The sequence below is a fragment of the Pongo pygmaeus genome, chromosome X (assembly GCF_028885625.2).
Source record: "Pongo pygmaeus isolate AG05252 chromosome X, NHGRI_mPonPyg2-v2.0_pri, whole genome shotgun sequence".
Lineage (NCBI taxonomy): Eukaryota > Metazoa > Chordata > Mammalia > Primates > Hominidae > Pongo > Pongo pygmaeus.
In genome coordinates, this window is record NC_072396.2 from 112544943 (window position 1) to 112567473 (window position 22531).

Consider the following 22531-nt stretch of genomic DNA (forward strand, 5'->3'; position numbering starts at 1 on the left):
CTGCAGCCTCAACCATACTCCAAACCCTAGGCTAAATCTTAATAATAGTTAAGGGGAGGAGGAGAATTTAAAAAGCTCTAACTCGGCCGGGCGCGGTGGCTCACGCCTGTAATCCCAGCATTTGGGAGGCCGAGGCAGGCGAATCACGAGGTCAGGAGATGGAGACCATCCTGGCTAACACGGTGAAACCCCGTCTCTACTAAAAATACCAAAAAATTAGATGGGCATGGTGGTGTGCGTGGTGATGCACACCTGTAGTCCTAGCTACTAGCGAGGCTGAGGCAGGAGAATGGTGTGAACCCGGGAAGTGGAGGTTGCAGTGAGCCGAGATCGCGCCACTGCCCTCCAGCCTGGGCGACAGAGCAAGACTCCGTCTCAAAAAAAAAGAAAAGCTCTAACTCAACTTTCTAGTCAGACATAGGCATATGAACAATATTCAGAAATTAAAGTAGGCAGTCCATTTGTGTAGGTGGTAGGTAAGGATGTGAAGAAATTTAAAAAAAAATGTTTTCATGTAGTGGCTTTATATTTTTAAAAGTTTTTATGTACAAGAAATTCCAATGAAAATATATGGGATCATAAATAATTTCCCTAGCACTGCCTGGACTCTACTCCCTTCATCTCCCACTCCAAATGCAAGTGAGCATCAGTAACTTTATTATAAAATAGTGTTTACCAACATTTTAGGGAGTTTTTTGTTTCTTTGTTTCACACTATAAGACTTTTCAGAACCTTTGATATGTTAATACGCATTGTGAATCTCAATGTGAAGAAAGAACCTGTAAACATTATTTCTAATCATATATGGTCTCAGAACCCATTTTTTCCCTAAACAGTCTCCAGTACATGTGTTGTATATATGAAATACCCTTTAGGAAAAGTTGGCTTAGAGCAAGGAAATTAGAGGAAATTTTAAGCGATAGAAGCTGGCCAGATGTTTGCCAGAGTTTTTTCATCTTTCTGGGCACATAGATTATATTCTCCAGCTTCACTTGAAGTTAGATGCAGCCACATGACTCAGTTCTGGACAATGAAATATGGGTAGGATTCTTGTATGCCACTTCCAGGTATGATCCATAAAAACTATTCATGTAATCTTCCACATACTCTCTTTTTTCTTATCTGCCCTCAGATGTAAAGGATTCCATGGAAGATTATGATGCCTTAGGCCTGGATTGGCAAACTATGGCCCCCTGGGCCAAATCTTGATGCTACCTATTTTTGCAAATAAAATTTTATTGGAACACAGTTATACCTGTTCCTTTAAGTATTGTCTATGGCTGTTTTCATGCTCAACAACAGAGCTAAGTAGTTGTGACAGAGGCAGACGCACAAAGCCAAAAGTATTTACTACTTGGCCCTTTACAGAAAAGTTTGCTGACTCCTGCCTTAGGCCATGGCAGAAAGTTCATGGAAGGAGCCTGGGTTTCTGAATGACTGCATGGGACACAGGCACCTATTTCCTCCATGGACCCACACTGGATCTTTGTCATATTAAACTCCCAATATTTTGGATTTTTTTAAATTACTGCAATTGGCCTAACATATTGTTAAAGGATGTGTTAGGTACTATGTTTGCCCATTTGATCTCAGTGCTCCACCTTTTTTCACCCTGTTTTATGTCCAGGGAGAATGCCCACACTTTTGTGAATAGTCACTTCATTAAATTCCTTTATTTTTATTTTTGACACAGGACCTCGCTCTGTTGCCCACACTGGAGTGCAGTGGTGCAATCATAGCTCACTGCAGCCGCAACCTCCTGGGATCAAGCTATCCTCCCACCTCAGTCTCTTGAGTAGCTGGGACTATATGGGACTACAGGTGCACACCACCACTCTCGACTAATTAAAAAACTTTTTTTTTTTTTTTTTTTGTAGAGAAGGGGCTTGCTATGTTGCCAGGACTAGTCCCAAGCTCCTGGACTTCAAACAGTCCTCCTTCCTTTGCCTGCCAAAGTGCTGGGATTACAGGCGTGAACTACCTTACCTAAACTCTTCTAAATTAGTCTTTTTAGTGTACTATCCGCTTCCTGCTGAGACTCTGACTGATTTAAGGGATAATCTTGACTCTGCTTTATTTATGTTAAAAATCCACAAATGTTACTATTTTATTATTAATATGTTAATTGCAGTATACTTCACAGCTGATGGAGACACACTGGTAGTATTATGACAAATACAGGTGAAACATACTAGATTTGTCTCAATATCACACTTAAAATAAGTTAATATTTTCAAAAAGCTCTCAAGGCTGGATGGTACAGAAAGAAGAATATCCCTCCAGCAGTTGGAGACCCCAAGTCTTCTCTTTGCCCTGCCCCTGACTCTGTTTGTGTCTTCTCTCTTCATTATTGCCAATGATCAGGCTGGACCTGGTGGTCTGTCCTATAAATCTCTCTGCCGCCAATGTTTGATAATAATTCCAAGAATCTGCCAAATAATCCAACATGCTAAACATTCAGCATAGACACTCCTGGATTTATGCATTTACTGAGATTCTTCAGCAGGAGAGTTTTTGCTTTATACTCATTCAACCAGATAATGCTGTCAATCTACTATTTTAAAAACACAAGCTAATGGAGATAGTATATTTAATTAACACAAACTAAATTTAAGAAGCCTATTTTTTACTTTTGTGAATCAAGAATGTTGATAGTCTTTCCTAAATAAATTGTCCTCTACAGCTTAAGGGGATTATCTCAGTAAACTAGTTCAAAAATAGCTGAATTGCCATTTAAGAAAAAAAAGTTTAACTGAATTGCTTTTTGGAAACTGGATTTCTTCAGGGCTGGAGGAATAGATCATGCACTGGCCAGAGTGAACAGTGAAGTCTCCATTGGCCTACGCGTTATTTACTGAGCTTTAAAATAGACAGGAAACTGGATACACATTGAACCTAGGAGCTTTTCCATAAGGCAATGACATCCATTTCAATCCAGAACAACCTGTGGTATTGATTAACTTTTGGGATCTTTTTCACCACTACTGATCTGTCTCATCTTTTATTCAACAGTTCCCTGAAAGAAATTTAGAGGCAACTATGGAACACCTGAGGCAAATCATACTTGTAAGTTCTCTGCAACACTATTACTTACTCAGTTTACAAATTCTTCTTAGAGAATGTGGAAACTGAAGATTTTCAGCACTTTCTGAAACTACACTATAGAGGGCTCTGAGCCAGAATCAGAAGCCCAGAGTTCTTGAATCAAAAAGTAGCTGTGTATTCTTGCACAAATAACCAAAGTGATACGGGCCTCATTTTCCTCATCTGTAAAAAGAGGATAATAATCTACTCCTTAGGATTGTTGAAAGGATTCAAAGAGATATATGCATGTAAAGCATTTGTTACAATGCCTGAGACATAGTGAGCATTATTATTATTAGAGTATTATTACCTATAAAGTGGATCAAGCCTACCTTCATGGTTCTATTTGCATCTACTCTTCAATGTAAGCCATCTTCTATAAAAATTCCCAGTTCATCACTGTCCCTTTAAAATATTGTGCCCTCAACCATGAGTGTATTATTAAATTATAGGTTATCTTATTTATTATCTTCCATTTGTTTGTCTTAGCCCCCAATTCCTGAGAACTGCAGGTATTCTTGTGCCTTAAGGTTTGTAACTCACCCCAAAAGGGATAGTCAGGTAACATAAATAAGGTAAGCAGGATGGATGGGCACTGAGTTCTACTTGAGAGCTTATGATCTGTCTAAAGGGGCAGCTCATTAAGTCCAGCTGAACAGTGGCATATGGGAAAGCAGACCCAGTATAGCCAGATTCTAGCATATTGCTTTAAAAGAAGCTGAGAAATATGTATCTTTTAAAAATTTAAGTTATGTTGATGTCTACATGTTGAAAACAAATTAACATTTTTTTTAAAAAAGAAGCTTTGTACAGGCCAAATAATTATATCAATACTTTCAGACTAGATTTGGCTGTACTATTTATTAGCAATGTGCCTTTGGGCAGTTACTTAACCTCCTTGGACCTCAGCTTCCACAATTGCAAAATGGAATATTAGTACCTAACTTACAAGGCTGTTATGGGAATTAAATGAGGTAATACATATAAACAAAGCAATTAGAATAGTACCTAGCACATAGGTAACACTTGGTAAATGTTAATCACTATAATAATAATTTAAAAAGTTATTGGTAATGAAAGTTTCATTAACAACAACAACGTTATTAATGCCAATAGCATTAGTATACAGTCTAACAAAATCATATGCAACTGATGATATTAGTATCAGTAATAACTGATATTCGAATCTACTCTTTCTTCCTAAGCTTAGCACAAAATAAGGACTTTTCATTCTCTATTTTCTTCCTATCGCTCTCTCTTTATGACCAATATCTCAGCTCATATTGATTTTTCTCTTGAATTTTAATTTTCTTTTTTACTCTCTTTTTTATTTTCCTATTTTAGGCATTCATTATTTCTCACCTAGACTCTAACAGCAGTATCTTCACTGGTATCTCAGTCCAAGTTTTGGTGCCCTCTAATTATTTCCAATTCAGCAGGCAGAGTTGTGTTAAAATACAAGTCTGCTCACATCTTGTCTTTCCTCAGAAATTTTCAAATGCACCCCGATATAAATATACCATTTTCTTTTCACCTTCATTATGTCTGCTAGGATTTTCATCCTGGATTTGTCTCTTACTTGCTATGTGACCTTTGGAAAGTTACCAAGCCTTAGTTTTCTCATATCTACCCACTGGGTAGTTGTGAAGATGAAATGATTTAATTGAATATGTATAAAACACTTACCACGGTGCCTGGCACATAATAAGTACTTAATAAATGAAAATATTATCATCACTCTAGTCTGATTAATGGTTACATTAACCCCTACATTAATCTCTAAGATCCAGGCAGAAAGAACATCTCACTTTCCAAATATGTCAGATTATTCCACACCTCCGTAGCCATGAATGTGTATACTGTGATAAATTAATTGTAATCCCTAGAACAATCACGACAAAAAACCTCCCTCCAATCCCCAAACAACAACCAAGACGCATAGCTAAAAATCCAAAATTGAAATGAGATGAAATGAAAAACTATGCCAGGCATGGTGGCTCACGCTTGTAAACCCAGCACTTTGGCAGGCAGAGGTGGGTGGATCATTTGAGGTCAGGAATTCAAGACCAGCCTGGCCAACATGGTGAAACCCTGCCTCTACTAAAAATACAAAAATTAGCTGGGCGGTAGTGGTGCGTGCCTGAAATCCCAGCTACTCGGGAGGCTGAGGCAGGAGAATCGCTTGAACCCGGGAGGCAGAGGTTGCAGTGAGCGGAGATCATCCCACTGTACTCCAGTCCGGGAGACAGAGTGAGACCCTGTCTCCATCCCCCCGCCAAAAAAAATAAATAAATAAAAAACCCTTTTGATTAATTCCAAAAAGGCAAGAAAAAAGAACAAAGGAACAAAGAGAAATATAAAAGAAATAGCAAGTTAGTACACTTAAATGATAATAACCATTACATTTAATGTAAATTGATTAATCACTGCAATTTAAATGCAGAGATTGTCAGAACGAATAAAAAGCAAGACCCATCTGACCCAACTACAGAGTTATAGTTTAAGTATAAAGAGTCACACTTTAAATAAAAATAAAATCAGACATAATTGACTTTAAAACAAAATATGTTACTAGAGAAAAATAGGGACATTTTATCATGATGAAAGGGTCAACCCATCAGAAAGACATAACAGTTACACACATATATGCATCTAGCAACAGAGCACCAAGCTATAAGAAGTAAAACCTGGACTCAAGCAGCATCCTCAACCCCGATGGCTTCCTGGGCTATCCCTGTGCCTCCTACAATGAGTTTTGGGAGGCAGGTAACCCCAGAAGCCTGAGGAAGATGTTGGTGGCCCTGTTTTGGGTGTTTTTGCATTCCTGTGGCTTTGAACAGAACAAAGAGATGTAACTCTGCAACGAATGCGAGGAGAATAGCTGTTTCCCTTGTCCAGCTGAAGGATGCCCCAAAATGGGGCACTATGCTGACCAATTTAAGGGGAAAACCAGTGCTGTTGAACAAATATTTTTCCTCAACACAGGAGAGAGTGGTAACTTTACTAGTTGGAGATATAAGGTATCAGTCACACTGTCTGGAAAAAAGAAAGTGAGTGGGTACATCAGGATTGCTTTGTATGGAAATAATGGAAACTCAAAACAATATGAGGTTTTCAAAGGATCCCTCAAACCAGATGCAAGTCACATGAGTGATATTGATGTGGATCTCAATGTTGGAAAAATACAGAAAGTTAAGTTCCTCTGGAACAACCATGTGATAAATCTATTCTGGCCCAAACTGGAGGCTTCCCAAATCACAGTGCAAAGTGGTGAAGATGGGACTGAGTATGTATTTTTTATTGCATCTAAGTTTGGTTATTTATATTTACATATCGATTTACCTGTCTATGCATTCATTCATCCAATTGCCCACCTACCCATCTACTCATCCATTCATCTACCCATTTATCCATTTCTCTATCCTTTTTATCCTCTATACTTTTAACCACTTAGCCACTTACCCATTCACTTATTCCTCTACCCATCCACCCAGACATCTATCTCCTCATTCTTCTGGCCCTCCAGCCATTCTTTGATCTTCTCATCCATCCATTCATCTTCCCAGCTATTCATCTCAACTCTCCATCCATCCATCTGATTTACTGTGAAAAACCAAACATCATTTTCCTTAGGCAAAATTCAACTTGGCAGGGGCAAGGCAATGATTATAGGCACAGATTCAAGGACAGGCAAATATGAATGACTGTTTTATCTCAAACAATGAGGAAAACACCTGGGAAGCACATAGGGGAAATCTCTGAGTTAATTCCTGTTTATGTGCAGTTATTAATGTAAACTGGTTTGTTTGGAGACTATTGCATGAGAGGGATACACACTGTGTTGGGGATCTGGCTCATAGTGGCAAGCTTTTCCATTCTGAGGGAATAGAATCCTACTTGGTAGGCATGAGAGAGAACATAATTGTTTTTGAAATATGGAAAGAAAGAAGGACACCTCAAAAGAAGATAATTAAAAAATAATGGAATATTAGAGAATAAAGGAAATGTAAATGTCGACTCTCAACTGCTCTCGTTTTAAGATGAGGAAATAAGATTTGGAGAGTCGAATAACTTGTCTAAGGTCACATGGGGAATCTAAAGGGAAAAAATATTGGACTTCAGAATGTTTTCAAAACATACACCAAGACTTTGCTCCCCTGCTTGACTTAACTTTGCTGCCTGTAAAAGTGGCAATAACCCCAATTACTCAGTGTATTTTTGGAAGGATCAGATGTCACAGTTAGCATGCTGTCACTTTGTATGCAGTAGACCGCCTTATCTGTGGGGGATGGGTGGTATTTTCCAAGACCCCAGTTGGATGCCTGAAATCTCAGTACCAATTCTTATATATACTATTTTTTTTCCTAGTCATATATACTATATGAATGGGAAATATAGTATGTGTATAGAATGGGAAAAATGTTTTGTAGTTTTCCAACTAAGTTTTGCCTTTTTGATAGTACTTCTGTACACTGGTAATGAACAATTTGAAAATGAAATTACGAAAAGTAATTCCATTTACAGTACTATCAAAAAGAATTAAACATATAGGAATTACTTTGACAAAAAAGGCTAAACTTAGTTGGAAAACTACAAAACATTTTTTAAAAGATATTAAAGAAAATCTAAATAAATAAAAAACACGACTATGTTCATAGATCAGAAGACAAAATTTTTAAGATGGCAGTACTCCCTCAAATTGATTTACAGATTCAATAAAATCCCCATTAGAATCCCAGATGGCTTCTTTGTAGAAATTGATCAGCTGATTCAAATTCCATGGAATTGGTTGGTTTCCAGATTAACCAAATCAATTTTGAAAAATAAGAACAAAACTGGAGGATTCACATTTCCTCATTTCAAAACTTACTTCAAAGCAACAATAATCAGGACAGTATGGTACCACTGTAAGGAGAGAGATATAGATCAATGAAATAGAATTGAGACTTAAGACATAAACCCATACATCTTGGTCAATTGATTTTATTTTTGTTTCTTTTTTGAAATTATACTTTAAGTTCTGGGATATATGTGCAGAACGTGCAGGTTTGTTACATAGGTACACATGTGCCATGGTCGTTTGCTGCACCCATCAACCCCTCATCTACATTAGGTATTTCTCCTAATGCTATCTCTCCCCTAGACCCCCACCCCCCGACAAGCCCCAGTGTGTGATGTTCCCCTCCCTGTGTCCATGTGTTCTTATTGTTCAACTCCCACTTATGAGTGAGAACATGCAGTGTTTGGTTTTCTGTTCTTGTGTTAGTTTGCTGAGAATGATGGTTTCCAGCTTCATCCATGTCCCTGCAAAGGACATGAACTCATCCTTTTTTATGGCTGCATAGTATTCCATGGTGTATATGTGCCACATTTTCTTTATCCAGTCTATCATTGATGGGCATTTGGGTTGGTTCCAAGTGTTTGCTATTGTGAACATTGCCACAATAAACATACATGTGCATGTCTCTTTATAGTAGAATGGCTTATAATCCTTTGTGTATATACCCAGCAATGGGATTCCTGGGTCAAATGGTATTTCTAGTTCTAGATCCTTGAGGAATAGCCACACTGTCTTCCACAATGGTTGAACTAATTTACACTCCCACCAACAGTGTAAAAGCATTCCTAATTCTCCACATCCTTTCCAGCATTTGTTGTTTCCTGACTTTTTAATGATCACCATTCTAACTGGCGTGAGATGGTATCTCATTGTGGTTTTGATTTGCCTTTCTCTAATGACCAGTGATGATGAGCATTTTTTCCATATATTTGCTGGCTGCATAAACGTCTTCTTTTGAGAAGTGAATGTTCATATCGTTTGCCCACGTTTTGATGGGGTTGTTTTTTTCTTGTAAATTTGTTTAAGTTATTTGTAGATTCTGGATATTAGCCCTTTGTCAGATGGATAGATCACAAAAATTTTCTCCCATTCTGTAGGTTGCCTGGTAACTGTGATGATAGTTTCTTTTGCTGTGCAGAAGCTCTTTAGTTTAATTAGATCCCATTTGTCTATTTTGGCTTTTGTTGCCATTGCTTTTGATGTTTTAGTCATGAAGTGTTTGCCCATGCCTATGTCCTGAATGGTATTGCTTAGGTTTTCTTCTAGGGTTTTTATGGTTTTAGGTCTTATGTTTAAGTCATTAATCCATCTTGAGTTAATTTTTGTATAAGGTGTAAGGAAGGGATCCAGTTTCAGCTTTCTGCATATGGCTAGCCAGCTTTCCCAGCACCATTTACTAAATAAGGAATCCTTTCCCCATTGCTTGCTTTTGCCTGGTTTGTCAAAGATCAGATGCTTGTAGATGTGTGGCGTTATTTCTGAGGCCTCTGTTCTGTTCCATTGGTCTATATATGTTTTGGTACCAATACCATGCTGTTTTTGTTACTGTAGCCTTGTAGTATAGTTTGAAGTCAGGCAGCATGAGGCCTCCAAACTTTGTTCTTTTTGCTTAGGATTTTCTTGGCTATGTGGACTCTTTTCTGTTTCCATATGAAATTTGAAGTAGTTTTTTCCAATTCTGTGAAGAAAGTCAATGGTAGCTTGATGGGGATAGCACTGAATCTATAAATTACTTTGGGCAGTACGGCCATTTTCACAATATTGATTCTTCCTATCCATGAACATGGAATGTTTTTCCGTTTCTTTGTGTCCTCTCTTATTTCCTTGAGCAGTGGTTTGTAGTTCTCCTTGAAGAGGTCCTTCACATCCCTTGTAAGTTGGATTCCTAGGTATTTTATTCTCTTTGTAGCAATTGTGAATGGGAGTTCACTGATGATTTGGCTCTCTGTTTGTCTGTTATTGGTGTACAGGAATGCTTGTGATTTTTGCACATTGATTTTGTATCCTGAGACTTTGCTGAAGTTGCTCATCTGCTTAAGGGGATTTTGGCCTGAGAGTATGGGGTTTTCTAAATATACAATCATATCATCTACAAACAGAGACAATTTGACTTCTTCTTTTCCTAATTGAATACCTTTTATTTCTTTCTCTCGCCTGACTGCCCTGGCCAGAACTTCCAATACTATGTTGATTAGGACTGGTGAGATAGGACATCCTTGCCTTGTGCTGGTTTTAAAAGGGAATGTTTCCAGTTTTTGCCCATTCAGTATGATATTGGCTATGGGTTTGTCATAAATAGCTCTTATTATTTTGAGATACTTTCCACCAATACTTAGTTCATTGAGAGTTTTTAGCTTGAAGGGCTGTTGAATTTTGTTGAAGGCCTTTTCTACATCTATTGAGATAATCATGTGGTTTTTGTCATTGGTTCTACTTATGTGATGGATTACGTTTATTGATTTGCGTATGTTGAACCAGCCTTGCATCCCCAGGATGAAGCCAACTTGATCGTGGTGGATAAGCTTTTTGATGTGCTGCTGTATTCGGTTTGCCAGTATCTTATCGAGGATTTCTGCATCGAAGTTCATCAGGGATATTGCCCTAAAATTTTCTTTTTTTGTTGTGTCTCTGCCAGGTTTTGGTATCAGGATGATGTTGGGCTCATAAAATGAGTTAGGGAGGATTCCCTCTTTTTCTATTCTTTGTAATAGTTTCAGAAAGAATGGTACCAGCTCCTCTTTGTAACTCTGGTAGAATTCAGCTGTGAATCCATCTGGTCCTGGACTTTTTGGTTGGTAGGCTATTAATTACTGCCTTAATTTCAGAACTTGTTATTGGTTTATTCAGGGATTTGACTTCTTCCTGGTTTAGTCTTGGGAGGGTGTATGTGTCCAGGAATTTATCCATTTCTTCTAGATTTTCTAGTTTATTTGTGTAGAGGTGTTTATAGTATTCTCTGATGGTACTTTGCATTTTTGTGGGATCATTGGTGATATCCCCTTTATCATTTTTTATTGTGTCTATTTGATTCTTCTCTCTTCTCTTCTTTATTAGTCTGGCTAGCAGTCTATCTATTTTGTTGATCTTTTCAAAAAACTGGCTCATGGATTCATTGATTTTTTGAAGGGTTTTTCGTGTCTCTATCTCCTTCAGTTCTGCTCTAATCTTAGTTATTTCTTGTCTTCTGCTAGCTTTTGAATGTGTTTGCTTTTGCTTCTCTAGTTCTTTTAATTGTGATGTTAGGGTGTCAATTTTAGATCTTTCCTGCTTTCTCTTGTGGGCATTTAGTGCTATACATTTCCCTCTACACACTGCTTTAATGTGTCCCAGTGATTCTGGTATGTTGTGCTTTTGTTCTCATTGGTTCCAAAGAACATCTTGATTTCTGCCTTCACTTCGTTGTTTACCCAGTAGTCATTCAGGAGCAGGTTGTTCAGTTTCCATGTAATCGTGTGGTTTTGAGTGGGTTTCTTAATCCTGAGTTCTAATTTGATTGCACTGTGGTCTGACAGACTGTTTGTTATGATTTCCATTCTTTTGCATTTGCTGAGGAGTGTTTTACTTCCAATTATGCAGTCAATTTTAGAATAAGTGTGATGTGGTGCTGAGAAGAATATATATTCTGTTGATTTGGGGTGGAGAGTTCTGTAGATGTCTATTAGGTCCACTTGACCCAGAGCTGAGTTCAAGTCCTGGATATCCTCGTTAATTTTCTGTCTTGTTGATCTGTCTAATATTGACAGTGGGGTGTTAAATTCTCCCACTATTATTGTGTGGGAGTCTAAGTCTCTTTGTAGGTCTCATAGAACTTGCTTTATGAATCTGGGTGCTCCTGTATTGGGTGTATATATATTTAGGATAGTTACCTCTTCTTTTGCATTGATCCCTTTACCATTATATAATGACCTTCTTTCTCTCTTTTGATCTTTGTTGGTTTAAAGTCTGTTTTATCAGAGACTAGGATTGCAACCCCTGGTTTTTTTTTTGCTTTCCATTTGCTTGGTAAATATTCCTCCATCCCTTTATTTTGAGCCTATGTGTGCCTTTGCATGTGTGATGGGTCTCCTGAATATAGCACCCTGATAGGTCTTGACTCTTTATCCAATTTGTCAGTCTGTGTCTTTTAATTGGGGCATTTACCTAGTTCACATTTAAGGTTAATATTGTTATACATGAATTTGATCCTGTCATTATGATGCTAGCTGGTTGTTTTGCCCATTAGTTGATGCAGTTTCTTCACAGTGTCGATGGTCTTTACAATTTGGTATGTTTTTCCAGTGGCTGGTACCGGTTGTTGCTTTCCATGTTTAGTGCTTCCTTCAGGAGCTCTTGTAAGGCAGGCCCAGTGGTGACAAAATCTCTCAGCATTTGCTTGTCTGTAAACTATTTTATTTCTTCTTCACTTATGAAGCTTAGTTTGGCTGGATATGAAATTCTGGGTTGAAAATTGTTTTCTTTAAGAATGTTGAATATTGGCCCTCACTTTCTTCTGGCTTGTAGGGTTTCTGCAGAGAAACCCACTTTTAGTCTGAAGGGGTTCCCTTTGTGGATAACCCAACCTTTCTCTCTGGGTGCCCTCAACATTTTTTCCTTCATTTCAACCTTGGTGAATCTGACAATTATATGTCTTGAGGTTGCTCTTCTGGAGGAGTATTTTTGTGGTGTTCTCTGTATTTCCTGAATTTGAATGTTGGCCTGCCTTGCTAGGTTGGGGAAGTTCTCCTGGATAATATCCTGAAGAGTGTTTTCCAACTTGGTTCCATTCTCCCCATCATTTTCAGGTACACCAATCAAACATAGATTTGGTCTTTTCACAAAGTTCCATATTTCTTGGAGGCTTCACTCGTTTCTTTTCATCCTTTTTTCTCTAATCTTTTCTTCTCGCTTTATTTCATTGAGTTGATCTTCAATCTCTGATATCCTTTCTTCTGCTTGATCGTTCTGGCTGTTGATACTTGTGTATGCTTCACAAAGATCTCGTGCTGTGTTTTTCAGCTCCATTGGGTCATTTATGTCTTCTCTAAACTGGTTATTCTAGTTAGCAATTCATCTAACCTTTTTTCAAGGTTCTTAGCTTCCTTGCATTGGTTTAGAACATGCATCTTTAGCTCGGAGGAGTTTGTTATTACCCACCTTCTGAAGCCTACTCTGTCAATTCATCAAACTCATTCTCCATCCAGTTTTGTTTCCTTGCTGGCGAGGCATTGTGATCCTTTGGAAGAGAAGAGGCATTCTGGTTTTTGGAATTTTCAGCCTTTTTGTACTGGTTTCTCTCCATCTTCGTGGATTTGATGTTGGTGAACTTTGGATGGGGTCTCTGAGTGGACATCCTTTTTGTTGATGTTGATACTATTCCTTTCTGTTTGTTAGTTTTCCTTCTAACAGTCAGGCCCCTCTGCTGCAGATCTGCTGGAGTTTGCTGGAGGTCCACTCCAGACCCTGTTTTCCTGGGTATCACCAGTGGAGATGGTGTTCCTTCCTCTGGAAGCTTCATCACAGAGGGGCACCAGCCAGATGCCATCCAGCGCTTTCCTGTATGAGTTGTCTGTCGGCCCCTACTGGTAGGTGTCTCCCAGTCAGGATAAACAAGGGTCAAGGACCCACTTGGCAGGCAGTCAGTCCCTTATCAGAGCACAAACGCTGTGCTGGGAGAACCGCTGCTCTCTTCAGAGATGTCAGGCAGGAACATTTAAGTCTGCTGAAGCTGCACCCACAGCTGCCCCTTCCCCCAGGTGCTCTGTCCCAGGGAGATGGGGGTTTTATCTATAAGTCCCTGACTGGGGCTGCTGCCTTTTTTTCAGAGACACCCTGCCCAGAGGGGAGGAATCTAGAGAGGCAGGAGGCCTTGCTGAGCTGTGGTGGGCTCTACCCAGTTTTAACTTCCTAGTGGCTTTGTTTACACTGTGAGGGTAAAATCGCCTATTCAAGCCTTGGCAATGGCAGAAGCCCCTCCCCCCACCAAGCTCCCAGTCGACCTCAGACTGCTGTGATAGCAGCAAGAATTTCAAGCCAGTGGATCCTAGCTTGTTGGGCTCTGTGGGGTTGGGACCCCCCGAGCCAGGCACCAGAGGGAATCTCCTGGTCTGCCGGTTGCAAAGACTGTGGGAAAAGTGCTGTATCTGGGCTGGGGTGTACCGTTTTTCCCGGTACAGTCTCTCATGGCTTACTGTGGCTAACAAAGGGAAATCCCCCTACCCCTTGTGCTTCCTGTGTGAGGCGCTGCCCCACCCTGCTTTGGCTTTCCCTCCATGGGCTGCACCCACTGTCCAACCAGTCCCAATGAGATGAACTGGGTACCTCAGTTGGAAATGCAGAAATCACCTGCCTTCTGCATCAATCTTGCTAGGAGCTACAGACCAGAGCTGTTCCTGTTCGGCCATCTTGCCAGCTCTCCCTCCTCAATTGATTTTTAACAAAGGTGCCAAGACCATTCAACGAGGAAGGAAGTCTTTTCAACAAATGGTGTGGAACAACTGGATATTCACATGCAAGAGAATGAACTCGGACTGCTACATCACACGATATGTAATAATTAACTGAAAATGGATCAAAGCCTTAAATGTAAGCGCTAAAACTATAAAACTTTTAGAAGAAAACATATAAATATTTAGGACCTCAAATTTGGCAATGGATTCTTATATATGACTCCAAAAGCATGAACAACAAGAAAAAGAATAGAGTGGATTTTATCATAATTAAAAATTTTCGTACCTCAAAAGACACTATCAAGAAATTGAAAAGATAACACATGCAATGGGAAAAAATATTTGCAAATCATCTATCTGATAAGGATCGTGTAATCTAGAACAGGTAAAGAACTCTCACAACCGGATATCAAAAAGACAATTAACCCAATTAAAAATGGACAAAAGATTTGAAAAAAAAACTATTCTCCAAAGAAAATATTTAAGTAACTGATAAGCACATGAGAAGATGCTCAATATCATTAGCCATTAGGGAAGTGCAAATAAAAACTACAATGAGATACCACTTCACACCTATGAGAATGGATGTTGTGTATGACCTGGATCTTTGTGTCTCCCCAAAATTAACATGTTAAAATTCTGACCCCCAAGGTGAGGATATTAGGAATTAGGGCCTTCTGGAGGTGATTAGGTCATGAGAGTGGAAACCTCATAAATGGTATTAGTGCCCTTAGAAAAGAGGCCCAAGAAAGCTTGTTCATTGCTTCCACCACATGAGAACACAGTGAGAACACTGTCCATGAAACAGAAAGTGGGCCCTCATCACACACTGAATCTGTTGATGCCTTAATCTTGAATTTTGTAGCCTATAGAACACGTAAAATAAGTTTCTGTTGTTTATATACCACCCAGGTTATGGTATTTTGTTTCAGCAACCCAAACGGACTGAGACAATGGCTATAATAAAAAAGATAACAAGTGCTGACAAAGATATGAGAAACTGAAACCTTAGTATATTGCTGATGGGAATGTATAATGGTGCAGCAATTTTGAAAAACAGTCTGGTAGCTCTTTAAAAAGTTTACGTAGAGTTGTGATTTGACCTATCAATTTCACATCTAGGTATATACTCAAGAGGAAAAAAATGACCACACAATAATTTGTACATGAATATCCATAGCAACATTATTTGTAATAGCCAAAAAGTGAAAAAAGAATCCTAATGTCCTTCAACTGATGAACGGATAAAAAAATGTGGTATATTTATACATTGGAATATTATTCAACCATAAAAAGGAATAAAGTACTGATGCATGCTACCAATTAATGAACACTAAGAACATTATACTAAGTGAAAGAATCCATTTACAAAAGACTACATACTGTATGGTTTCATTTATATGAAATGCTCAGAATAGGCAAATCTATAGAGACAGAAAGCAGATTAGTGGTTGCTTGGGGTTTGGGGAGATAAAGTTATAGAGGGATCATTGCCCATAGGTATGGGATTTCTTTTTGAGCTGGCGAAAATGTTCCAAACTTGACTGTGGTGATAGTTATAAACGCCAATGAATACACTAAAAACCATTGAACTATACACTTTAAATAAGTGAATTCAGTGGTACAGTATGTGAATTACATCTCAATAAAGCTGTCACCAAATAACTATAAAGTCATAGCATGGTTGAAATTATTAGGTTGGTGCAAAAGTAATTGGGATTTTCACCTTTAAAAGTAATAAAAAGTAACTTTAAAAGTAAACAACAGATGCTGGAGAGGATGTGGAGAAATAGAAACGCTTTTACACTGTTAGTGGGAGTGTAAATTAGTTCAACCATTGTGGAAGACAGTGTAGCAATTCCTCAAGGATCTAGAACTAGAAATACCATTTGATGCAGCAATCCCATTATTGGGTATGTACCCAAAGGATTATAAATCATTCTACTATAAAGACACATGCACACGTATGTTTATGGCGGCACTGTTCACAATAGCAAAGACTTAGAACCAACCCAAATGCCCATCAATGATAGACTGGATAAGGAAAATGTGGCACATATACACCATGGAATACTATGCAGCCATAAAAAAGGATGAGTTCATGTCCTTTGCAGGGACATGGATGAAGCTGGAAACCATCATTCTCAGCAAACTAACACAAGAACAGAAAACCAAAGACTGCGTGTTCTCGCTGATAAGCGGGAATTGAACAATGAGAGTGCATGGACACAGGGAGGGGAACATCACACACTGGGGCCTGTCGGGGGGTGGGGGGCTAGGGGAGGGATAGCATTAGGAGAAATACCTAATGTAGATGAGGGGTTGATGGGTGCAGCAAACCACCATGGCACATGTATACCTTATGTAACAAACCTGCACATTCTGCACATGTACCCCAGAACTTAAAGTATAATAATAAAAAATAAAGAAAAAGAAAAAAAAAGTAATGGCAAAAACTTCAATTACTTTTGCACCAAACCTAATAAAAAGATGGGAGGGGTATCTTTTGTAAACACTAATCACAAAAAAAGCTGGTGTGGCTATATTCTTATTTTTAGCCTGTTCATCTTTTCCACTAAAGCTGTTAGTTCCTTGAAGGCAGGAACCATATATAACTGGGTTATGAATTCCTAGCACCTAGCACAATGTCTGGCATGTAGAAGGCATTTATTGTCTACTTGTGGAATCACTGAATTGTTCACTGATCAATTTGCATTAAAATTAATTGTAAATACTACTAGCAACAATCTTACAGATGATAACAAAAAAGCTAGACATAAAAGAATTTACACCATGTAATTCAATTTTTATGAATTCAAGAAGAGTCAAAAACTAATCTATGTGATAGAAGTTAGAAGCAAGTCTGGTGCAATTCTGGAAATGTTCTATATCTTGATCTAGGTGGTTTTATATATTGAGCAGAATAGTTAAGGTTTTTTTAATATTTCATTGAATGTATATTATTACTCAATAAAAATTAATAGTAAAAATAATCCATACGAATACAGGTTCTGAGATTCTATGATGCCATATACCACTTTCTCTAGGATGGCATACTTATGTAGATTATTCAGTGAAATTTGTTTTTATATTAATGTCATCACCATTCCACTCCACCCCAACCAATTTACTATTGCTTGTCTTTGTCACTCAATGCACTACTGAAAGATCAAGGGCAAGAGTACCTTTTCCTAGCAAAGTTTATAAAGCTCTTCATCAAAAGCTAAACATGTGTTACTGTGTGATCTTCCACATGCTACCTCTGGAACATCAGATTCTGACTCACAGTTGAAAGTTGAAATAACTTATCAGTTTGAGGGTTTATGGGGCTATTCTCTATGACAGCAGATCCTGTGTATACTGTGAAACGTGCCCCATCAGCCAAAGGAACTTTCTTTAGGTGAGAAGAAAAATCCTCACAGATAATATTTATCAATCTCAAAAGAAAAGAACTATAAGCAAACATTACAATGAGTTGATGCAATAACTGCAGGTATCTCATGTTTTTCCTTAACCCAATATCTAGAAAACATTACAGCTTATAAAATATAAATGATTTGACTTTGGTTTATCCTGTCAGTCTTATTAAGCAGGAGAATCAACTTTCCATGTTTCCTTAACTTTCCTATGTGCCCTGAATTATAGTTTATATTTGCCTTTACAGTTTGCATGGCAATGTGAACAAATGTACTATGATTGTTCCTGCGGATGTTTTGTATTTTCTGAAACTAACTTCTGTCCCAAGGGTCTCTCACAAAGATAGTAAAAAATACATCTAACTAGCTTTCCCAAAGGGCTTCATAATAAGAGGGGCTGACCTCATTTTCTCTCCCAGTTAACCACCTTGTAGTTTTATGACGAATCAGAACAAGCATGATTTTTGTTCTTCATATACCTCATTTAAACATGGCTGATCCAGGACCACTTTAAACAGCATTAAACTGTTCACTTTGGACATTCTACAGCCAATTTCTTTTTTGTGTTTAAGTGTTTTAAAATGTTAATTCTCTCTCCTTTTTCACGGTACCCTCCCTAAACTCTGGGAAATAAAACATATTAATAAATAATAACAAATAAAATTAGTAAATAAAAATAAGTTATTAAATAAAATAATTATATAGAATTATTAATTCTTTTTACCACACTGTCAACTGTCTGCAGAGTGGACAGAATGGAAGTTGGGTAAAATCTGTTTTCCTCAGGTATGTGAGAGCACTAGCCTGTACCTGTGTCTCTTGCTGTTCACACATTCCTCTGTTGTGGAATTCAGGTCAGAAACTCCGTATCCCCCACCTCGACTCCTCCTCCTACTCTTTCCACCTTCCCTTTTCAAGGCCTCCCAAGAATGAATTCACAACCTTGGAATGAAGAAGGTGAACGAAACCTTTTCTTTTCTCATCTTAGTGTCCGTGCACTGGTCTGGGTTTTCCCAAATTGAGTGAATTCATCAAATGTGTCGGGACAGAGGTGCTCTCTCTCATTAAATGCACTCCAGCACAAAGGCATTTCTGTTATCTAAAGTCTAGGTCCAGTGCCTGAACTTCTGGTTGGATACCTATAGAAGCTCTGTTAACTCTTTCAGGACAGAAAGGTATGATGCAGCACTATCTGCCAGTGCTAAATAATCATTGCACAGGCTGTTGGGGAGATAACACTTCCAATTCAAAAGTAACGCAAGTCATGATGCACCGAAGATTTATAAAATGATGTCATTCAGAAGGTGAGTCACAGGAAGAGAGTTCATTCAGTGCTGACTGTGAAGTCAGGGAAGACAATCAATGTAATTTGACATGAGCTCCCTTTCTCTGCCTGTTCGATTTCTATGTCTCTTTCAAGGCCTAGCTCAAAGTTTCACCTGATCCGGGAAGGCTTCCCTGACCACCAAGGCAAATGCTGACTTCTCTTTCTCCTTTGATCACTTAGTACTTGCAAATGACACTTATCTCAAAATTATTTCTATTTGTAATGACTTTCTATGCATGTATATGGTGCCTCTCCACGCAGGTTACAACATTATTGAGAATAGGAACCTTGCCTTACACATTGTATCTTCCACAAATTCAGTTATACACACAGTAGATTGGGACTCTTCAACCAAGAAGATTTTCTCTCCTTCACTAAGCCAGGTTAGTATTCTTCAAGATCCATTATAAATAAGCATATAATCTACATAAGAACAGTATGTTTGTTAATGTAAATGCAGCTTCAGGACAAGTCCCTCAGCCCTTCCTTCTACTCAGATTGCTGTACCCTAAGCCTATTCTACATAGAAATTATGAATTAGCTACGATGGTGATGATCCATTCTTTGAGGCCTTCCTCATCCTCTCCAAAAGTGGGTTACTCACTTAACAATCAACAATTGTTAATGTCTTTATCATTTATTGCTTAAATATAGTCAGGCGTGCACTTTTGTTTATCTCTTTTTTATGTCTTGTTTCTCAAACTAGTCGTTAAATTACTAGGTGATTTAGACCAGCACATTCTATTTCTTTTTCATCTGCCACAGCCCTTGAATGCTGTATGCATTCAAGTAAGCAATAAAAACATGACATTCAATTAATGGAAGATATTCAGGACAACAAAAATATTAGGCAAAAAGAACAAGCAGAGAGGAGCCATCTAAATGCCTGAAAAAAAAAAACCACACATGGAGAAGCAGGTATACTGATGTAATCATATCACAAAGACATTGTATGGAACTGATGCTCATTTGCAGTTTTTACTGATTAGTTAGATCAGTCTCTGCCTACACATGTAGGTCCTTGCTGTAGTGTTGTCCACCCTCAGTGCAAACACATCTTTCTATAGCTGATACCAAGCAAAGGAATTCCATTGAAGTCTGGTAGAAACTACCAATTAGACAAAAATGTACCTTTTTGAGAAGGCTAATTAGCTGACACTGTGGTTCAAAATGGCCAAGCAGACACTGAAGCACAAAATGGTTAAGCAGATACTTACTGAGTTCTTTTTACATGCAAGACCCCGTGTTAGACGATGTGAGAGTTTAGTCCACAAAACAGCTGACTATTCTTAAAATTATTGTTAAAGAGTAAAACACAAAGCCGTGAGCAATATATGTTAAAATAGTTAAATAAAGCTCATTTGGTAGGTCAAAAAGTACTCACCCCACCCTACCCTCACAGCAAGAACTGACTAATGATGAATCAATCTTCGCAAATCCTTGGCACTGCCCATCTATTTTAGGCATTATCAGATTCTGATTCTGAGTCACTTTACTTTTGCAATTACTTCTGCAAATTCCCCCTCATTTTATGTAAAGAATCAAACTCAGAAATCTTAGATCTGGGAAAGCCTAAAAGGTTGTCCATGGTTCTGTACCTTTTAAAATTTATGTGTGTCTGTGTGTTTTGGACACCTTCTCAGAATAATTTCTTAAATGCATAAACCAAACACATAACAGTGATTCCTACTAATTAAATTTCAAGAACAGACAAAACTGATCTATGGTGTCAGAAGTCAGGATGTGTTACGTTCTATATTCTGTAGTGGTGGTAATATTCTTGTTCCTTGTTCTGGGTGGTAGTTACACAGTTCTATTCATCATGCAAAAATTCACTTATGATTCGTGCGCTTTTCTAGATGGATGTTCTACTTCAATGAAAAAGTTCAAAACTAAAATAGGACCTATAGGATTACCAAAAAAATAGGTTACATTGAAATATAGTTCTATCCACAGACCGTTAAGTGATCCCCTTCCTTGATTAAGACCCTAGATTAAGAACCCAGAAAAAAGAGGTAGGGTGTACAGAGAGATATATGCTAGGATCTTCTCACTTCTAAGAGTTGACAATCTGAGAAAAAAAGACTGGAAAATTGCGAATTTGGAGAAACCAATAAGTATACTTGGTAAGAGTCAAACAAGAGGGAAAGACAAAAGAGAAAAGTGGCAATAAATTCTTTGGAGCTAGAGTGTCAGGGCAGAATAAGCAGAAGGATGTGGAATCCATGCTGTAAGTAGAAGGCTGTGAAGTGTTTGGATAAATTGAAGGGACAGCATCCTTTTTGTAGTATGGCCAGTCAAAGTCTTGGGAAGCATTATATCTATTTTGCTGGCCATGGTGAAGGAGGCACATAAGTTGGTAGTATGAAATGAAGCTGCTGACTACCGCTGGGTACAGAATGGGAGGAGGAGTTGAACTTGGATTTCTCATAAATGAAAAACCATGGAAGATTTTTTAGCAAGGCAGTAATAGAGAGAATGCTGTTTTACGAACTCATTCAGTTTAATTTAACAAACACGTATTAAATGCCCACTAAGTTCAATGTACTATGCTAGATTCTGCTCTGGTTAATGGTCTCAAATAGACTCTAAGATTTTCTATTTTGTGCCTTTCATTAGTACTAGACCTATCTAATTTGTAAATTGTCCAATTACATTTACATTCCAGATTGGTATAAATTATACTGTAATTTCTTCAAAACAGCAACTCTTTAAATACTACAAATCAGGGAAAACTGGGGCAAAAAGACAATAGGATATGTTCCTATTTGGGTCAGGAAGATGCCTCCAAGTTTTTAGTTGGATTGTTTCCAAGTGTACTGTTTGTGCAAGTGTTTTCCCTTCAGGCAATGTTCTTTTCAACACACAAAATGGTAGGGCTGGAAGGAAGATGAGACACCCAGGGAAAGCAGCAGATTTTAATCACCATTGAATAATCCAATGATTCATCCAAGTATATTTCATTATTAACCATTTTGAAAGTTTGATAATGCAAAGGGACCATAGAAAAGCCCATCTAAGAACATAAACCCAGATAATGCAGAAGCTTCCAAAATTCCCAGCCCACTCTGATTTTCCTACTTGTTTAACATGGAGATCACACTGAATTGTAAACTAAGTATTGTCAGTCTCACATTGAAAAAGACAGTGGAGATGGCTAATTTCAGGGAGTTTACTGTGTTCCTTTTAGTGCCTGAAAGCCATTCTATTGCTGTCATCATGACTACCAGTCAAGACATGCTTTATGATTTCTATCAGACTCTGTATTCAGACTACATGGCTGCCAATAAAACATTTCTTTTCTGAAGGCCAGTAGTGAGCCTCCTTTATTATGAGGTGAAGATTTGTAGAGATTATTATTTTCTAGGAAAAAATGTCTTTAGACAATTCTCTAAGAAGTGATTTCTTTGCCCTCTTTACTGCTGGGCAAATATTTTGC

General features: G+C 38.1%; 1 protein-coding gene across 3 annotated transcripts in view; it reads right to left on the reverse strand.

Annotated features, from left to right (window-relative positions):
* The window catches only part of COL4A6 (collagen type IV alpha 6 chain), a 276876-nt gene that overhangs the window by 216009 nt on the left and 38336 nt on the right, over positions 1-22531 (reverse strand). Inside the window, exon 1 of one of the 3 annotated variants that reach the window (XM_054472577.2) lies at positions 6547-6600. The exons of the other annotated variants lie outside the window; for them this stretch is intronic. Coding sequence (XP_054328552.1) covers positions 6547-6582 — 36 coding nt within the window. The 5' untranslated portion in view covers positions 6583-6600. Of the gene's footprint in view, positions 1-6546; positions 6601-22531 lie in introns of those variants that run through there. 3 annotated transcript variants of the gene reach the window in all.